The sequence below is a fragment of the Mustelus asterias genome, chromosome 18 (assembly GCF_964213995.1).
Source record: "Mustelus asterias chromosome 18, sMusAst1.hap1.1, whole genome shotgun sequence".
Lineage (NCBI taxonomy): Eukaryota > Metazoa > Chordata > Chondrichthyes > Carcharhiniformes > Triakidae > Mustelus > Mustelus asterias.
The window spans coordinates 9,613,561-9,635,075 of record NC_135818.1 but is presented as its reverse complement, the minus strand read 5'-3'; the positions used below and the strand labels follow the sequence as shown (position 1 = coordinate 9,635,075).

Genomic DNA, 21,515 nt, shown 5'->3' with positions numbered 1-21,515 from the left:
TCAACCACATTGCTGTGGCTCCGGAGTCACATGTAGGCCAGACCAGGTTAAAGACGGCAGATTTCCTTCCCTAAAGGGCATTGGTGAGCCAGATGGGGTTTTCCGACAATCGACAATGGTTTCATGGTCATCAGTAGATTCTTAATTCCAGATTTCTTTTCATTGAATTCAATTCCACCATCTGCCATGGCGGGATTCGGACCCGGGTCCCCAGAACATTAGCTGAGTTTCGGGATTAATAGCCTAACGATAATCCCACTAGGCCAGTGTCTCCCCTCCATGGCCTAATGGGTGTAAACCAACCTGCCTGCAAACCCAAGGCAGGTTTGGCGACTAGATTGCACCCTTACAGACTCAGACCTGTGGTGACAATAAGATCAATACTTAATAACACGACTGAACAATGTGGCTAACGGTGTATTTCACACTTGCATCAAGACCCTGGCAGCTCTTTCTGTTGACTGATCCGACACCAGACAATATGTCTTGTTGGATAATAAGTCCGTTGATCATCAATTTTGTCCATCTTTTCCTCCTCCTTCTCAGTTCCCAGGGACTGACAGTAACTTTCTTTCACTCTGGGTCCGGAGGTGACTAAAGCGTCCAATGATGGATCCGCACACTCTGCCACAGATGGGATAGGTAGTGTTTGATCAGGGTGAGCGGGCGGGCGGGCGGGTGGGATGCACAGATTTTTGTCCGCCCCTCCCGCTGTTTGTGCTCGGCCTTGGAGAGACGCTGAAACTGGCACACAAACTTCCAATAAACACATGTCTTTGGGGGTGTATTCACACTCTGGCTACTTATATTAGGCTGCTCTTTCTCTACACTCTATCTATGACTGTAACACTATACTCTGCATCCCCTCCTTCTTAATGAACGACCGGCTTTGTCTGTACAGCACGCAAGAAACAATACTTTTCACTGTATACAAATACATGTGACAATAATAAATCAAATCAAATCAAAAAGCGGTGGCACAGTGGTCAGCACTGCTGCCTCACAGCGCCAGGGACCTGGGTTTGATTCCGGCCTGGGGTCACTGTCTGTGTGGAGTCTGCACATTCTCCCCGTGTCTGTGTGGGTTTCCTCCGGGTGCTCCGGTTTCCTGCCACACTTCAGAGATGTGCAGGTTACTTGGATTGGCTATGCTAAATTGCCCCTTAATGTCCAAAGATGTGCAGGTTAGGTGGATTGGCCATGCTAAATTGCCCCTTAGTGTCCAAAGATGTGCAGGTTAGGTGGATTGGCCATGCTAAATTGCCCCTTAATGTCCAAAGACATGTACTTTAGGTGGATTAGCCACCTAGTGGTTATGGGATAGGGCAGGGAAATGGGCCTGGACAAGATGCTCTTTCAATGCAAACCCAATGGGCCAAATGGCCTGCTTCTGCACTGTAGGAATTCTTCGGTTCTCAGCTCTCCTTGGGGGCAAAGAGGGCAATTTTATTTCTTTAATAAGGGGTGAGCATCGCTGGAAAGACCAGCATTTGTTGCCCATCATAAATTGCTCCTGAACTGAGTGACTTGGTAGGCTATTTTAGAGGGCATTTAAGAGTCAACCATATTGCTGTGGGTCTGGAGTCACATGTGGGCCAGACCAGGTAAGGACAGCAGATTTCCTTCCCTAAAGGACATTAGTTTATTTATTAGTAAACCAGATGGGGTTTTACAACAATCATTGATAGTTTCATAATAACTGTTGCTGAGACTAGCTTTATATTCCAGAATTATTAATACATGTATTTATTTAATTCCCTTTTGAACTCTACCACTGAACTTGAATCCGCCATTCTGTCAGACGGTGCATTCCAATTCCTAACCAGTGTTGCGTATAAAAAAAAAGTTTTCCTCATGTGTCATCTGGAACATTTGCCAATCACCTTAAATTAGTGCCCTCTGCTTATCAGTCTTTGGAAATTGTTTCTCTTCATTTATTCTGGCTAAACCCTTGATGATCTTAAATACTTCAATCCGATCTCCTCATAGCCTTCTTTGCATAATCCCAGCTCCACCAGTGTATTCACATAAATGGGGTGACACAGTGGTTAACACTGCTGCCTCACAGTGCCAGGGACCTGGGTTCGATCCGTTCTCCCTCTGTGTGGGTTTCCTCCGGGTGCTCCGATTTCCTCCCACAGTCCGGAAGATGTGCTGGTTAGGTTGATTGGCCATGCTAAATTGCCCCTTACTGTCCCAAAATGTCTAGGTTAGATCATAGAATCCCTATAGTACAGAAGGAGGCCATTCGACCCATCGTGTATGTACCGACCACAATCCCAACCACGTCCTATTCCCGTAACCCCACATATTTACACTGCAAATACCCCTGACACTAAGGGGCAATTTAACACAGGCAATCAACCTAACCCGCACATCTTTGGACTATGGGAGGAAACCGGAGCACCCGGAGGAAACACATGCAGACACGGGGAGAATGTGCAAATTCCACACAGACAGACACCCGAGGCCAGGATTGAACCCGGGTCCTTGGTGCTGTGAGGCAGCAGTGCTAACCACTGTGCCACCGTGCCGCATGTGTGGAGAGAGAATAGAGCCAACATTTCAAAGGCTAGATGACCCTTCATCAGAGCTGAGAGCAAAGAAAATCTGAAGAGATTTATACTATGAGTGTGGGGATTGGGCGTGGGGGTGTTGGGGGTGGGGGGGGGGGAGTGGGCGGGCAGGGGCACTGAAATTGGACAAGGGAAATATAAATGATGATGAAGAAGGCTGGGAAAGGTGCTAGAAGTGTCCATTAAGTGATCGGAATCTGTGAATGGCAGAACTGAAGTACAGATTGTTAATGGACTACCTGAGGAATGTGGTAGTTGCCCTGAAAATGGGGTTCAGGGCAAGATGGAGAGAGCGAGAATGGAGATGTGTAAAAATGGATGAATGAGATGAAAGGAAGAAATGAAATAAAATAAATGGGAATTGGGTGAAGGTGGAGGGGAGAGGAGGCTGAAAGTGAGACTGAAAACTTACTGTATGAATTTAAATATTCATGCAAAGCAACATAAGCAACACAGTGGAACCCTTGATGAATTTTATTTGTAAACATCTGTGAATAAAATCATGATTTCCGACAGCAGTTAATTGTAATCATTTCAAGTCAAATTGTACATGTTCCTTCACAAATACAGTCATTAAGAAAATTAGGATGCTTTTACTCAACATATCACTTTCATTTGACTCTTCCAAGCAGAGTGAAGAACATTCAGATGTGGATTATTCATACATACAGGTATCGGCCTCCTTATCCAGTGTCCCAAAATCCAGAAGGACCCGAAAACCGGCTACATTAGAAGTTGCCGCTCTGGGTAGCAATTTGAATCATCATTTTTCATTCTTTGCGTTTTGTGAGTACACGCTAGGCCGAGGATTCAAAATCCATAAAATCCTCAAATCCGGCACATATCCGGTCCTGAGCTTCTTGGATACAGGGTCCGGTACCTCAGAACAAACTCAAAGCACAAGTATTCAAAACATCAGGTTCAAACAAATAGTCACATCTCAGTGAACCACAGAATTAGTTCAAGCTTAGTCATGAACATTGTATTCTTATACTGAGAGGAAAGCAATTGATAGAGTTTATCAACTGAGCATTAATGTTCGAAGCTATGAACGTAAGAACTAGGAGCAGGAGTAGGCCATCTGGCCCCTCGAGCCTGCTCAATGAGGGGCGGCACGGTGGCACAGTGATTAGCACTGCTGCCTCACAGCGCCAGGGACCCAGGTTCGATTCCCAGTGTGGGTCACTGTCTGTGCGGAGTCTGCACGTTCTACCTGTGTCTGTGCGAACTTCCTCTGTGTGCTCCGGTTTCCTCCTACAGTCTAAAGGTGTGCAGGCGAGGTGGATTGGCCACATTAAATTGCCCCTTAGTGACAGGGGGACTAGCTGGGGTTATGGGCCTGGGTGGGATTGTGGTCAGTGCAGACTCGATGGGCCGAATGGCCTCCTTCTGCACTGTATGATTCTATGATCTAAGATCATGGCTGATCTTTTTGTGGACTCAGCTCCACTTACCCGCCCACTCACCATAACCCTTAATTCTTTTACGGTTCAAAAAATCTATCTATCTTTGCCTCAAAAACATTCAATGAGGTAGCCTCAACTGCTTCACTGGGCAGGGAATTCCACAGATTCACAACCCTTTGGGTGGAGAAGTTGCTCCTCACCTCAGGCCTAAATCTGCTCCCCCTTTACTTTGAGGCTATGAAGAAATATATAATGTTGCCACTGTGCAGTAGCATATTCTGGACACCAGATCACCACTTGAACTAAAAACAGAAGAATGCCTCATTTTCTTCAGAAATATTGGGCTGTTAGCAAAACGCCATGAGCATTGATCAAACACAATCTCCAAGAATTCAGTTTTACTAGTGGTCCATTATTACGAATTGTTACCTTTCTCTTCAGAACACCAAAGTCTATTTAGAATCCACAAAATCCCTACAGTGCAGAAGGAGGCCATTCGGACCATCTCGTCTGCACCGACCACAATCCCACCCAGACCCTATCTCCATAACCCTACTTATTTACCCTACTAACCCCTGACACTTAGGTGCAATTTAGCATGGCCAATCAACCTAACTCACACATCTTTGGACTGTGGGAGGGAACCGGAGCACCCAGAGGAAACCCACGCAGACACAGGGAGAATGTGCAAACTCCACACAGAGTGATCCAAGCCAGGAATCGAACCCGGGTCCCCGGCACTGTGAGGCAGCAGTGCTAACCACTGTGCCACCGTACCTTCCCCACTGAATTTCCACTGAATATTGTGTCACACTGTTGCAAAAGGGATTTTACTCAAATTTGAAGCGGCAATATTAAAAGAGAATTCACAAAGCAGTCAGAATGATAGAACTCAATGCACAGGATATTCAGCATTGAGGGCGGACGGTTAGCACTGCTGCTTCACAGCGCCAGGGACCCGGGTTCAATTCCCGGCCTGGGTCACTGTCTGTGCGGAGTTTGCACATTCTCCCTGTGTCTGCGTGGATTTCCTCTGGGTGCTCCGGTTTCCTCCCACAGTCAGAAGATGTGGGGGTTTGGTGGATTGGCCACGTTAAATTGTCCCCTTGGTGTCAGGGGGATTAGCAAGATAAATAGACGGGGATAGGGCCTGGGTGGGATTGTTGTTGGTGCAGGCTCGATGGGCTGAATGGCCTCCTTCCGCACTGTAGGGATTCTATGAAAATTTGAATTAGTAACTTTTATAACAATTCTGCGGCATTCAAAGTGTTAATGTGCAAAAAAAATCACTTAACTTCACATGAAGTGTGAAGTAAAAGCTGCAATGGAAAATAGTTTGAATGGACTGGAATACAGTTGTCCCATAGAAAATGGGTTATATAATTTTCTGTTTCTGACATGGTCAGTAGTAGAAAGTCAATGGTATTAAATGAGAGAAAGGTGTGTCAGTTGTCTGCTTACTCCCAGCAACAAACGTCTACCAGTTTAAAGATTTGTAATGAAGACTGGAAACCTTTGGAGTAAATGAGAGAAACTAAAACACGCATGAAGACAACATTATGCTAAAACATTATTCAGGTCTAACAGGGCAGTGATCTAACAGGGCAGTGCGAGACGTCAGCAGAGATCATCATTCATTTCTTAAGGGTCTTTCAAGATACAAAATCTAAACTGAGAAGATCACCTTTTGACAGTGTCTGCATATAACATAAATACGGCACAGTGGTTAGCACTGCTGCCTCACAACGCCAGGGACCCGGGTTCAATTCCGGCCTTGAGTGACTGTCTGTGTGGAATCTGCACATTCTTCCCTGTGTCTGCGTGGGTTTCCTCCAGGTGCTCCGGTTTCTTCCCACAGTCCAGTTGGGTGGATTGGCCATGCTGAATTGCTCCTTAGTGTCCAAAGATGTGTAGGTTAGGTGAATTGGCCATACTAAATTACCCCTTGATGTCCAAAGATGTGTAGGTTAGGTGAATTGGCCATACTAAATTACCCCTTGATGTCCAAAGATGTGTAGGTTAGGAGGAGTGGCCATACTAAATTACCTCTTGGTGTCCAAAGATGTGTCGGTTAGGTGGATTGGCCATGCTGAATTGCTCCTTAGTGTCCAAAGATGTGTAGGTTAGGTGAATTGGCCATACTAAATTACCCCTTGATGTCCAAAGATGTGTAGGTTAGCTGAATTGGCCATACTAAATTACCCCTTGATGTCCAAAGATGTGTAGGTTAGGTGAGTTGGCCATACTAAATTACCCCTTGATGTCCAAAGATGTGTAGGTTAGGAGGATTGGCCACTGAAAATTGCCCCTTAGTTTCCAAAGATGTGTAGGTTAGGTGGAGTGGCCATACTAAATTACCTCTTGGTGTCCAAAGATGTGTCGGTTAGGTGGATTGGTCATGGTAAATTGCCCCTTACAGTCTAAAGATGTGCAGGTCATAAGGAGTGGCCATGGTAAATTGCCCCTTAGTGTCCAAAGATGTGCAGGTTAGAGTGGATTGGCTATGATCAATGCACAAAGTTACAGGGGTAGGACAGGGAAGTGGGTCTAGGTCTTTCAGAGGGCCATCGCAGACTCGACTGGATCCACTGTAGGGATTCTGTGGATATTACAGATGTCATAACCGCAAGCTTTTTTAGTTGGCTTTCGAGAGTAAAATGTAGGTAGACATGCTGGATTCAAAAGTTCTTAACTGGGCAACATGACAAACAAAGCACTTTTGGTGTGCTTGGTCAAAAGTATATTGAAAGCAATCTGAAGAAACTAATTACTAATTAGACAAACGTGGGTGGGGGGGAGGGGTAAATCCCAGGAAATTGTCATGATACATAATTCATTGTGAAACCAACGGTGACACGCGTTATCCAGAAGGGCTGCTCACATACAAAACAAATACTGAAATAGCAGTCTTGTAGAAACTGGTCTACTGAATCATCCGTCAAACAAGAATCACAGCACAGGAACTGTACACGATTGCACGGTGGACAAGCCTAGTCCAAGGAGTGGTTGAGCCACAGAGCTGGGACAATAATACAACACCTATTGGAATCAACTGGAAGAATTAGTCCAACTCGAGAGAGATGCAGGATTCAGAGGAACATTTATGGTGGCACAAAATAGCAGCAGGCAACCAGGTCTTGAATTCTTGAGGCAACATTCAGACCACTGAATTGGATTGTGTCTTGCTACAGCTCTAGCACCAACAAGCTTTCTGTGAGTCATCCATCCTGTCGGTTTTGCTGTCTTCCTCCTCCAAATCAGCTATACCAAATTCATCAGGGGTTGACAGCCGTAGCCCATCAAGTTCCTTCTTATGGGCCTGTAGCACTAGTTCTGTCAGTCTAGTAAATGACTGTGAAGTAAGAACACACCAGAAGACCGCAGGATTAACAAAAGCAACAGATCAACTTCAATTTCTAAACTGTTAAAGACATACACATAGAAACTAGAAGCAGGAGTAGGCCATTCAGCCCTTCAAGCCTGCTCTGCCATTCATCTTGATGTGGAGATGCCGGCGTTGGACTGGGGTAAGCACAGTAAGAAGTCTCACAACACCAGGTTAAAGTCCAACAGGTTTATTTGGTAGCAAATACCATAAGCTTTCGGAGCACAGCTCCTTCGTCAGATGGGGTGGATATCTGTCCCATCTACCCACCCCATCTGACGAAGGAGCTGTGCTCCGAAAGCTTATGGTATTTGCTACCAAATAAACCTGTTGGACTTTAACCTGGTGTTGTGAGACTTCTTACTGTATTCATCTTGATCACAGTAAGAAGTCTCACAACACCAGGTTGAAGTTCAACAGGTTTATTTGGAATCACGAGCTTTCGGAGCGCTGCTCCTTCATCAGGTGAGTGGAGAGGTAGGTTTCACTCACCTGATGAAGGAGCAGCGCTCCGAAAGCTCATGATTCCAAATAAACCTGTTGGACTTTAACCTGGTGTTGGAGACTTCTTTCTGTGCCCACCCAGTCCAATGCCGGCACCATCTTGATCATGGCTGATCATTGAATTCAAATCCTGATCCCGCCTTCCCCCCATATCCCTCGATCCCTTTGGTCCTAAAAGCTATACCTAATTTCTTCTTGAAATCACACAATGTTTTGGCCTCAACTACTTTCTGTGGTAGTGAATTCCCCACATTCACCACTCTCTGGGTGAAGAAATTTCTCCTCACTTCAGTTCTACAAGGTTTACCCCTTTTCCTCAAACTATGACCCCTAGTTCAGGACTCCGCCACCATTGTACACGTGTACGTCTACTGTTTAAGTTTATTTATTATTGTCACAAGTAGGCTTACCTTAACACTGCAATGAAGTTACTGTGGAAATCCCCTAGTCGCCTAGTCCGGTGCCTGTTCGGGTACACTGAGGGAGAATTTAGCATGGCCAATGCACCTAACCAGCACATCTTTTGGACTGTGGGAGGAAACCGGAGCACCTGGAGGAAACCCACGCAGACACGGGGAGAACGTGCAGACTCCACACAGACAGTGACCCAAGCCGGGAATTGAACCCAGCTCCCTGGTGCTGTGACGCAGCAGTGCTAACCACTGTGGCACTGCGTGTAATACTGTCCATTACACACAACAAAGAAAGTTACATTTCAACACTTAAGGAGTGAGCGATGAAATAATTCTGTGCTGAAGCAACATCGTTCTTGAAAAAGTCTTCATTCATGAGCACGCAATCTCACACGTGGTTTCATTGATGGAAAACAGTGTAAAAAGGAATTGCCAACAGGATTTGTCAGTGGCAGTTAAATAATAGTTCTTGCCTGCCACACACATGGGTGAATTCATATCCTGGCCAATGATTTTACAAGAAATCATGGAATCATGAAATTATGGAAGGGCTTAGTTATGAGGAGAGATTGGGTAAACTGGGGTTGTTCTCACTGGAAAGACGGAGGATGAGGGGTGACCTAATAGAGGTGTATAAAATTATGAAAGGCATAGATAGGGTGAATGGTGGGAAGCTTTTTCCCAGGTCGGTGGTGACGTTCACGAGGGGTCATAGGTTCAAGGTGAGGGGGGGGGAGGTTTAACACGGATATCAGAAGGACGTATTTTACACAGAGGGTGGTGGGGGCCTGGAATGCGCTGCCAGGCAAGGTGGTGGAGGCGGACACACTGGGAACGTTTAAGACTTATCTAGATAGCCACATGAACGGAGTGGGAATGGAGGGATACAAAAGAATGGTCTAGTTTGGACCAGGGAGCGGCGCGGGCTTGGAGGGCCGAAGGGCCTGTGCCTGTGCTGTGTTGTTCTTTGTTCTTTGAAACTGGTGTAAACAAGAGGGGCCAAATGGCCTCTTTCTATGTTGTAAAGGTGACTAGTTCTATTATGTGCACCGTTGTAATATCTAATCCTTCAGGGAAAGTCTTCAAGACAATTTAAATAATGAACAGTACAATCAATACATTAAAGAACAAAAATGTTACACTTTATATTCAATATTTGCACTTACGGTTGGATTTTCAATGTCCATAGTTAACAATTATATCAGGAATGGGAACTTAACATATATGAGGAGAGGTGCAAGTCAGTGGATAGTCGGAGTCTTTTTCCCCAGAGTAAAAATGTCAATTATTAGGCGACATAGGTTTAAGGTAAAAGGGAGAAAGTTTAAAGGAGATGTAAGAGTTTTTTACAGTCTGAAAGACGTGCTGGTTAGGGTGCATTGGCCGTGCTAAATTCTCCCTCAGTGTACCCGAACAGGCGCCGGAGTGTGGCGACTGGGGGATTTTCACAGTAACTTCATTGCAGTGTTAATGTACTTGTGACACTAATAAATTAACTTAAACAGTTTACGTACACATACAATGGTGGGGGAGTCCAGAACTAGGGGTCATAGTTTGAGGATAAAGGGTAAGCCTTTTAAAACTGTGAGGAGAAATCTCTTCACCCAGATGGTGGTGAATGTGTGGAATTCACGCCCACAGAATGCAGTTGAGGCCAAAACGTTGTTTGATTTCAAGAAGAAATTAGATATAGCTCTTGGGGCTAAAGGGATCAAGGGATATGGGAGTAAGGGGGGATCAGGATATTGAATTTGATGATCAGCCATGATCAAGATGAATGGCAGAGCAGGCTCGAGGGTGGTAAGTGCCTGGAATGCGCTGCCAGAGGAGGTGGTAGAAGCAGATACAATAGCAACGTTTAAGAGGCATGTTGACCGATACATGAATAGGCAGGGAATAGAGGGACGTGGACCTTTTAGAGGCGAAGGGTCATTAGTTTAAAAGGGCGACGTGTCGGCGCAGGCTAGGTGGGCCTGCCAGGCTTTGCCTGTTCCTGCGCTGTACTGTTCTTTGCTCTTTGGTACGACTTGCATCGGTTAAGAGAGGGTATCGAGGATATTTTCAAGAGGGCGTTTTAAATTGAATCTGTGTTTTGATAGGATGAAAGGGGAGCGGGCTGGTTAGAGAAGAGGGGTCATCAATTTAAAATGATCACTTAGGCAAAAAGATTTGGAGAAATGTCTGTATGTAGAGGGTTGCTGAGGCACGGAATGCTTTTGTACAGCTTGAGGAAGGTGCCTAGGTTATAGAGCATTGGGGGGCAAGTAATGGGGTGAAATTAATGTGGGATTACTATGGCATTTCTATATAAACTGTGTGTGTGCTTAGTGAGTCATTTACTTAATTGTCTTAGCGTATGGTAGTCCTGTTTGTATGTATTTGGCAGCGAGAAGCGAACTATAATGGGCCAACTGGCCTCCCGCATTGTGAATATTCACATTTTTGTGATTATAAGGCTTTCACTGACCTCTTTAATGTTATAATTGGTGCAGGCACTTGTTTCAAAGAAGTCCATTCCATATTCCTTTGCAAGCTATGGAAGGATAGAAAATTTAACATTAGACCATGCGATGAGTATGATATTAAACACATCCAGGTACATACTGCTCCTAAAAAATGAGACAACATAACGGAAGGTCATGTACTTTGTGCACACTTATTTGAATGTCTGAAATCTGACTGGTTGGGGAATCTGCTCAGACCTTGACTAACTCACACTGCGTTCGTTAAAGACACTATAACGCTAAAACAAATTCTGCACTCAATTGGATACCAGTTAACAACATCAATTTTAATTTACAATGTTTAAACAACATTTTTTAAAAAAACTTTCGGGTGGCACAGTGGTTAGCACTGCTGCCTCACAGCGGCAGGGACCCGGGTTCAATTCCAGCCTCGGGTCACTGTCTGTGTGGAGTTTGCACATTCTCCTCATGTCTGAGTAGGTTTCCTCCGGGTGCTCCGGGTTCCTCCCATGCTCCAAAGATGTGCAGGCTAGGTGGATTAGCCATGCTAAAATGTATAGCGTTATGGGAATAGGGTAGGGGGGGGGGCAGCGTGGAAAGGCCTTGGTAAGATGAGAGTGGGTGCAGACTTAATGGGCCGAATGGTCTTTGCACTGTAGGCGTTCTAGAAAATGTTTGGCTCTACTGGAGAAATGAGTCCGAACTGAGGATGCGTAAGGATACTGAGTAATCCAGCACATTCTTAATTTGTGATCATCTGCTCATGCTGCTTAATAGGAGCATTAAAAATGGGTGTTGGTCATTCAGCCCCTCAAGTTTACAATTCGATTCAATTAGATGTTTGTAGATCTGTACCTCCACTCTATTTATCTGCTATATCTCCACATCTCTGAATATCCTAATTGTCATGGATCTGCCTAGTAACAGCAGTAATGAGAATTTAACAAGGCATGAAAGGATGTGATCTATCCAGTAACAGGTAGAAATCTGCCTAGCGACAGCAGCAGCCAGCATTCAAAGTATGTGATTTTCCCAGTAACAAGATTAGCAGGCATCTAGATTGAACCAGATGTAAATCACCCTATTAGCAGGAAACAGCTTACCTGGATGACTGAGAGATCAGTGGAGGTATACACATGCTAATTTCTAGAGTCAAGGAATTTGAGAGATGCAGACAACTAAATACAGGGAATGAAGAATCGAAGAGGAAAAATGGTATAATTGCCAGCACCCTCCGAAGCAGGGAGATTAGTTCACATCTAACAGCCTCAGAGACTCATCCATAACTCACAACCAGGCCTGCATCTCAGTTTTAGAGTCAAAGCAGTGCAGAAATCTTTGTAAAGGTAGTTTAAACATCTTCACTGGAACAGGAAGCCATGTTCCCCAGCCGGATCCTCAGTTGTATTGTGTGGTAGCCATAAACTGGATTTGATTTATAGATTTATTTAATTTGGATGTTGTTTGCGCAGGGGGAAGTCTTAAGGAGTTCAGAGATTGTAGACATATTTTGGAACATGGGCTAATTTCTAATATAAACTGTGTGTGTGTTTAGTGAGTCATTGTCTAAGACTGTGGTAGTCCTGTTTGAATGTGTTTGTCTTTCTTTAACTTAATCACAGAAGCAGAGAATCCCTACAATGCAGAGGGAGGCCATTCAGCCCACTGAGCCTGCACTGACTCTCTGACAAGCACTACACCCAAGCTCAATCCCTGTAACCCCACATAGTCACTCCACTAATCCCAACCCACATATCTTTGGATATTAAGGGGCAATTTAGCATGGCCAATCAATGGTGGCACTGTGGTTAGCACTGCTGCCTCACAGTGCCAGGAACCCGGGTTCAATTCCTGGCTTGGGTCTCTGTGTGGAGTCTGCACGTTCTTCCCGTGTCTGCGTGGGTTTCCTCCGGGTGCTCTGGTTTCCTCCCACAGTCCAAAGATGTGCGGGTTAGGTGGATTGGTCATGCTAAATTGCCCCTTACTGTCATGGGGACTAGCTAGGGTAAATGCATGCGGTTATGGGGCTAGGGCCTCGATGGGATTGTGGTTGGTGCAGACTCGATGGACTGAATGGCTTCCTTCTGCACTGTCGGGATTCTATGATTCTATGAACTTAACCCACACATCTTTGGATTGTGGGAGGAAACCAGAGCACCCAGAGGAAACCCACGGAGACACGGGGAGAACGTGCAACCTCGACACAGACAGTGACCCAAGGCCGGAATCGAACCCGGGTCCCTGGCACTGTGAGGCTGCCACCGTGCCGCCCTAACAAATTAATAAATTGTGTTTAATGATTGTGATACAATGACTGGACTGGTTAGTCTTACTGGGGCTTCTCACGCCAAAACTATACAGCACCACAAACCGGTGTTTCAAGTTGCGACACCCTTTGCAAACAACATCAGCTTTGTTCATGACATAACCCAAGAAAAATGACACTGTGCTACACACACTGATGAAGAGGCCCAGTTAGGGATCTCAGTCTTTGCTGGAACCTGCTGTGCACCAACACAGAAATCAGCAGCATCTACTCTGATAACTGTAGGGTAGGGGAATGGACAATTGGGGATGGGATAGCATTCACTCAGCTGGTGAAGTGTCGGGAATTGTCTCCCTGTATTTCAGCTCTTTTACTGGGCTTGTCCATAATCCAGGAATTGCAATACCACCAACCGCAAAGAAGGAAAAAGAATCACCCATCATTTTAATTCTTCCTGGGGGTCAGTTAGGTCAGTTTTATTTTTCATTAATCCTTCATATCATGTGGGTATTGTTGGCAAGGCCAGCATTTGTTAGCCATCCTGAATTGCCCTTGAACTGAGTAGCTTGCAAGGTCACTGAGAGGACAGTTACAAGTCAACCACATCGCAATGGGCCTGCAGTCAAATGTAGGCCAGACCAGGTAAAGATAGCAGATTTCCTTCCCTAAAGGACATTAATGAACCAGAAACCAATTAATGATTGTTCCATGGTCACCATGACTGAAACCTGCTTTATATTCCAGATTCCGACTACACTTCTCGCTGCCTCGGGAAAAGCAGCCAGCTTTGGAGTGTGGGAGGAAACTGGAGCACCCAAAGGCCAATCCACCTTTTCTCTCTACCTCTACCCTATCCAGCCCCTTCATTATCTTATAGGTCTCTATAAGATCCCCCCTCAGCCTTCTAAATTCCAACGAGTACAAACCTAATCTGCTCAGTCTCTCCTCATAATCAACACCCCTTATCCGTGATTTAAGCATAATCAAGGACCCCTCGCACCCTGGACATTCTCTCTTCCACCTCTTTCCTTCAGGAAAAAGATACAAAAGTCTGTGATCACATACCAATTGATTCAAGAACAGCTTCTTCCCTGCTGCCATCAGACTCATGAATGGACCTACCATATATTAAGCTATTCTTTCTCTGCACCCTACCTACGACTGTAACACTATATAAGAACATAAGAAATAGGAGCAGGAGTAGGCCATCTAGCCCCTCAAGCCTGCCCCGCCATTCAACAAGATCATGGCTGATCTGAAGTGGATCAGTTCCACTTACCCGCCTGATCCCTATAACCCCTAATTCCCTTACCGATCAGGAAACCATCTATCCGTGATTTAAACATATTCAATGAGGTAGCCTCCACCACTTCAGTGGGCAGAGAATTCCAGAGATTCACCACCCTGTGAGAGAAGAAGTTCCTCCTCAACTGTGTCCTAAACTGACCCCCCTTTATTTTGAGGCTGTGCCCTCTAGTTCTAGCTTCCTTTCTAAGTGGAAAGAATCTCTCCACCTCTACCCTATCCAGCCCCTTCATTATCTTATAGGTCTCTATAAGATCCCCCCTCAGCCTTCTAAATTCCAACGAGTACAAACCCAATCTGCTCAGTCTCTCCTCATAATCAACACCCCTTATCTCTGGTATCAACCTGGTGAACCTTCTCTGCACTCCCTCCAAGGCCAATATATCCTTCCGCAGATAAGGTGACCAATACTGCACACAGTATTCCAGCTGCGGCCTCACCAATGCCCTGTACAGATGCAGCAAGACATCTCTGCTTTTATATTCTATCCCCCTTGCGATGTAGGCCAACATCCCATTTGCCTTCTTGATCACCTGTTGCACCTGCAGACTGGGTTTTTGCGTCTCATGCACAAGGACCCCCAGGTCCCTTTGCATGTTGTAATTTTTTTCCATTTAGATAATAATCCAATTTGCTATTATTTCCTCTAAAGTGAATAACCTCGCATTTGTCAACGTTATACTCCATCTGCCAGATCCTCGCACACTCACTCGCCCATTCTGCATCCTCTTCTTTCTTTCTCCCCTATGTGCTCTATGAACAGTATGGACAGTTTGTCTGGATAGTATGCAAGGATCAATACTTTTTACTGGATCCCAATACATGTTGTGGTGAACCATCGTTGGTTCCCACTAGATAGTACTGAGCCAGAGTCTGGCCAGTACTACAAGTATGTATATATGTTGCTGTTGGGGTTAGGGATGGGTTGTTCTACTTGTTGCTGTTGGGGTTAGGGTTGGGTTGTTACACCTTGTATTATAGTTATTGTGGTACATCCCAATCGGGCTCCACCTCCTGGGAGAGGTATAAAGGTCTCTGCTCTGTCTGGGACCCCTCAGTCTGGAATTGTGTATATAATTAGTAGCTGCCTTGTTACAGCAAATAAAAGCCTTTATTTCCTGAGCATCAAGCCTCGTGTGTGATAACGCGCATCAATTTTATTTGCTGTAAATAAACTCTCGTCGGAAGAAAAAAGAGTATGGAGCAGATACTGAAGCCTGAACGCCTTACACTAGATCCACGTGCGGTGGGCGCCTCTAACACCTTCGACCACTGGTTGAAATGTTTTGAGGACTACCTGGCAGCCTCCGCAGCGGTCACCACAGATGATGACAGACTCCGGGTCCTCCATGCGAGGGTAAGCGACACCGTCTACCTCGCGATCCGTGCGGCCACCGACTACACAAAGGCCCTCGGGCTTCTTAAGAAGCGTTACATTAAACCGCCCAACGAAATACACGCTCGTTACCTCTTAGCCACTCGACGACGGCAGTCCGGCGAAACGATGGAGAGCCTGCAAACGGTCCTCCTGTATACTGGCGCATGTTCCACGCGAGAGGGCATCCGAGGGCTCATTGAGTTTCCCTGGACGATACATGATGTCATAGTTATAGGTGGAGAGTTCAATTCTCCACCGCAAGATCTTGTCATTCTTGATCTTGCCCCTCAGCGTGTTATTGCGAAAGCTACGATGCACGCTGTTGATGAGTCCATCCCCTTTCAGGTGGAGAGCGATGCATCTGATTTCGCCCTGGCCGCCACACTTAATCAGGCGGGCAGGCTCGTCGCCTTTTTTTCCCGCACCCTCCAAGGCCCCGAAATTCGGCATTCAGCGGTGGAAAAGGAGGCCCAGGCCATTGTGGAGGCCGTCAGGCACTGGCGCCATTACTTGGCGGGAAAACGGTTCACCCTGATCACGGACCAGCGGTCCGTGGCGTTCATGTTTAATAACACGCTGAGGGGCAAGATCAAGAATGACAAGATCTTGCGGTGGAGAATTGAACTCTCAACCTATAACTATGACATCATGTATCGTCCAGGGAAACTCAATGAGCCCTCGGATGCCCTCTCGCGTGGAACATGCGCCAGTATACAGGAGGACCGTTTGCAGGCTCTCCATAATGACCTATGCCATCCTGGGGTCACTTGGCTCTACCACTTTATAAAAGCCCGCAACCTGCCCTACTCGGTGGAGGATGTCAGGTCCATAACAAGAAGCTGTCGGGTATGCGCGGAATGCAAACCGCACTTTTACCGACCTGACCGGGCACAATTAGTCTCTATAAGATCCCCCCTCAGCCTTCTAAATTCCAACGAGTACAAACCTAATCTGCTCAGTCTCTCCTCATAATCAACACCCCTTATCCGTGATTTAAGCATAATCAAGGACCCCTCGCACCCTGGACATTCTCTCTTCCACCTCTTTCCTTCAGGAAAAAGATACAAAAGTCTGTGATCACATACCAATTGATTCAAGAACAGCTTCTTCCCTGCTGCCATCAGACTCATGAATGGACCTACCATATATTAAGCTATTCTTTCTCTGCACCCTACCTACGACTGTAACACTATATAAGAACATAAGAAATAGGAGCAGGAGTAGGCCATCTAGCCCCTCAAGCCTGCCCCGCCATTCAACAAGATCATGGCTGATCTGAAGTGGATCAGTTCCACTTACCCGCCTGATCCCTATAACCCCTAATTCCCTTACCGATCAGGAAACCATCTATCCGTGATTTAAACATATTCAATGAGGTAGCCTCCACCACTTCAGTGGGCAGAGAATTCCAGAGATTCACCACCCTGTGAGAGAAGAAGTTCCTCCTCAACTGTGTCCTAAACTGACCCCCCTTTATTTTGAGGCTGTGCCCTCTAGTTCTAGCTTCCTTTCTAAGTGGAAAGAATCTCTCCACCTCTACCCTATCCAGCCCCTTCATTATCTTATAGGTCTCTATAAGATCCCCCCTCAGCCTTCTAAATTCCAACGAGTACAAACCCAATCTGCTCAGTCTCTCCTCATAATCAACACCCCTTATCTCTGGTATCAACCTGGTGAACCTTCTCTGCACTCCCTCCAAGGCCAATATATCCTTCCGCAGATAAGGTGACCAATACTGCACACAGTATTCCAGCTGCGGCCTCACCAATGCCCTGTACAGATGCAGCAAGACATCTCTGCTTTTATATTCTATCCCCCTTGCGATGTAGGCCAACATCCCATTTGCCTTCTTGATCACCTGTTGCACCTGCAGACTGGGTTTTTGCGTCTCATGCACAAGGACCCCCAGGTCCCTTTGCATGTTGTAATTTTTTTCCATTTAGATAATAATCCAATTTGCTATTATTTCCTCTAAAGTGAATAACCTCGCATTTGTCAACGTTATACTCCATCTGCCAGATCCTCGCACACTCACTCGCCCATTCTGCATCCTCTTCTTTCTTTCTCCCCTATGTGCTCTATGAACAGTATGGACAGTTTGTCTGGATAGTATGCAAGGATCAATACTTTTTACTGGATCCCAATACATGTTGTGGTGAACCATCGTTGGTTCCCACTAGATAGTACTGAGCCAGAGTCTGGCCAGTACTACAAGTATGTATATATGTTGCTGTTGGGGTTAGGGATGGGTTGTTCTACTTGTTGCTGTTGGGGTTAGGGTTGGGTTGTTACACCTTGTATTATAGTTATTGTGGTACATCCCAATCGGGCTCCACCTCCTGGGAGAGGTATAAAGGTCTCTGCTCTGTCTGGGACCCCTCAGTCTGGAATTGTGTATATAATTAGTAGCTGCCTTGTTACAGCAAATAAAAGCCTTTATTTCCTGAGCATCAAGCCTCGTGTGTGATAACGCGCATCAATTTTATTTGCTGTAAATAAACTCTCGTCGGAAGAAAAAAGAGTATGGAGCAGATACTGAAGCCTGAACGCCTTACACTAGATCCACGTGCGGTGGGCGCCTCTAACACCTTCGACCACTGGTTGAAATGTTTTGAGGACTACCTGGCAGCCTCCGCAGCGGTCACCACAGATGATGACAGACTCCGGGTCCTCCATGCGAGGGTAAGCGACACCGTCTACCTCGCGATCCGTGCGGCCACCGACTACACAAAGGCCCTCGGGCTTCTTAAGAAGCGTTACATTAAACCGCCCAACGAAATACACGCTCGTTACCTCTTAGCCACTCGACGACGGCAGTCCGGCGAAACGATGGAGAGCCTGCAAACGGTCCTCCTGTATACTGGCGCATGTTCCACGCGAGAGGGCATCCGAGGGCTCATTGAGTTTCCCTGGACGATACATGATGTCATAGTTATAGGTGGAGAGTTCAATTCTCCACCGCAAGATCTTGTCATTCTTGATCTTGCCCCTCAGCGTGTTATTGCGAAAGCTACGATGCACGCTGTTGATGAGTCCATCCCCTTTCAGGTGGAGAGCGATGCATCTGATTTCGCCCTGGCCGCCACACTTAATCAGGCGGGCAGGCTCGTCGCCTTTTTTTCCCGCACCCTCCAAGGCCCCGAAATTCGGCATTCAGCGGTGGAAAAGGAGGCCCAGGCCATTGTGGAGGCCGTCAGGCACTGGCGCCATTACTTGGCGGGAAAACGGTTCACCCTGATCACGGACCAGCGGTCCGTGGCGTTCATGTTTAATAACACGCTGAGGGGCAAGATCAAGAATGACAAGATCTTGCGGTGGAGAATTGAACTCTCAACCTATAACTATGACATCATGTATCGTCCAGGGAAACTCAATGAGCCCTCGGATGCCCTCTCGCGTGGAACATGCGCCAGTATACAGGAGGACCGTTTGCAGGCTCTCCATAATGACCTATGCCATCCTGGGGTCACTTGGCTCTACCACTTTATAAAAGCCCGCAACCTGCCCTACTCGGTGGAGGATGTCAGGTCCATAACAAGAAGCTGTCGGGTATGCGCGGAATGCAAACCGCACTTTTACCGACCTGACCGGGCACAATTAGTCAAGGCCACTCGTCCCTTCGAGAGACTGAGTGTCGATTTTAAGGGCCCCCTTCCCTCAACAGATCGGAATGTGTACTTCCTCAACATCATTGACGAGTACTCGAGATTCCCTTTTGTTATTCCCTGCTCTGATACATCCGCTGCCACGGTTATCAAGGCATTCCGTGATCTTTTTACCCTGTTCGGGTACCCCAGCTACATTCACAGCGACAGGGGCTCGTCGTTCATGAGCGATGACTTGAGGCAATACCTGCTCTCATACGGGATTGCCTCTAGTAGAACCACGAGCTACAACCCTAGGGGTAACGGACAGGTGGAATGTGAGAATGCTACAGTCTGGAAGGCTGTCTTACTGGCGTTGAAGTCAAAAAGCCTTCCAGTCTCCCGTTGGCAAGAGGTGCTCCCTGATGCGCTCCATTCCATACGCTCACTCCTGTGTACGGCAACCAACGCTACTCCCCATGAGAGGATGTTTTCATTCCCTCGGAAGTCTTCCTCTGGGACCTCATTACCGTCTTGGTTGACGTACTCAGGACCTGTCCTCCTGCGGCGACATGTAAGGGCCCGCAAGTCCGACCCATTGGTCGAACAGGTCCATCTCCTCCACGCCAACCCTCAGTATGCCTATGTGGCATACCCTGACGGGCGAGAGGACACGGTCTCGATCCGAGACCTGGCGCCAGCAGGGGACGTAGGAACCCCTGTCGCTCCCATACCCCCTGTTACAAACCCCATAACTCTTGTTTCCCCTCCGGACACGGCGCGGGCAGCATCGGGACCATTACTTAACCCTTTTACTCCCATGTATAGCTTGCCTGAGTCCAGAGGATGGGTCGCCACTTCAGGGCGTGTCGGAACTCCATGGATTACCATCACCTCAGGGTCAACCGGCCCGTGAGTCTGTGGAGGAACAGTTGGACATCGCCTTGGGGAGAACGCCACCGCGAGTGCCTACTCCGGTGTCATCGCCGGTTTTGAGGAGGTCACAACGACGGTGCGGTCCTCCTGACCGTCTGAACTTATAGACTGATGATAAATTATTCTGTTTTTTGTACCCCGCCGGCCTTTGTCTTCAAAGGAGGGGTGAATGTGGTGAACCATCGTTGGTTCCCACTAGATAGTACTGAGCCAGGGTCTGGCCAGTACTACAAGTATGTATAATGTTGCTGTTGGGGTTAGGGATGGGTTGTTCTACTTGTTGCTGTTGGGGTTAGGGTTGGGTTGTTACACCTTGCATTATAGTTATTGTGGTACATCCCAGTCGGGCTCCGCCTCCTGGGAGAGGTATAAAGGTCTCTGCTCTGTCTGGGACCCCTCAGTCTGGGATCGTGTATATAATTAGTAGCTGCCTTGTTACAGCAAATAAAAGCCTTTATTTCCTGAGCATCAAGCCTCGTGTGTGATAACGCGCATCACATGTGACAATAATCATGTATCCCTACAGTGCAGAAAGAGGCCTTTTGGCCCATTGAGTCTGCACTGACAATAACCCACCCAGGCCCTATCCCCATAACCCCACATATTTACCCTGCTAATCCCCCTGACACTAAGGGGAAATTTAGCATGGCTAATCCACCTAACCTGCACAAGTTTGGACTGTGGGAAGAAATCGGAGCACCCGGAGGAAACCCACGCAGACACGGGGAGAACGTGCAAACTCCACACAGACAGTGACCCGAGGCTGGAATTGAACCTGGGTTTCTGGTACTGTGAGACAGCAGTGCTAACCACTGCGCCACCATGCCACCCTTTGATAATAAATCAAATCAAATCACACTTTATTAATTGAATTAACTCTGCCAGCTACTGTGGAGGGATTTGAACCTCTGGATGGCACGGTGGCACAGTGGTTAGCACTGCTGCCTCACAACACCAGGGACCCGGCTTCAATTCCGGCCTCGGGTCACTGTCAGTGCAGAGTCTGCACGTTCTCCCCGTGTCTGCGTGGGTTTCCTCCGGATGCTCTGGTTTCCTCCCACAGTCCAAAGATGTGCGGGTAAGGTGGATTGGCTGTGCCAAATTGCCCCTTAGTGTCAGGAGGAATAGCAGGGAGGGTAAATGCGTGGGATTACAGGCATTGGGCCTCGGTGGGATTGTGGTTGGTGCAGACTTGATGGGCCAAATGGCCTCCTTCTGCACTGTAGGGATTCTATGATTCCCTGCGCAGTGAAGCAGTTGAGGCTACCTCATTGAATGTTTTCAAGGCAAAGATGGA

The 21,515-nt window shown here is 46.9% G+C and overlaps 1 protein-coding gene across 1 annotated transcript in view; it reads right to left on the bottom strand.

Annotated features, from left to right (window-relative positions):
- Positions 1-6,439: 6,439 nt before the first annotated feature.
- rab15 (RAB15, member RAS oncogene family) overlaps positions 6,440-21,515 on the bottom strand; it is a 177,540-nt gene continuing 162,464 nt past the window's right edge. Inside the window, exons 6-7 of the mRNA XM_078233398.1 lie at positions 10,752-10,817; positions 6,440-7,334 (exon numbers count right to left, since the gene is read on the bottom strand). Coding sequence (XP_078089524.1) covers positions 7,176-7,334; positions 10,752-10,817 — 225 coding nt within the window. The 3' untranslated portion in view covers positions 6,440-7,175. The remainder of the gene's footprint in view (positions 7,335-10,751; positions 10,818-21,515) is intronic.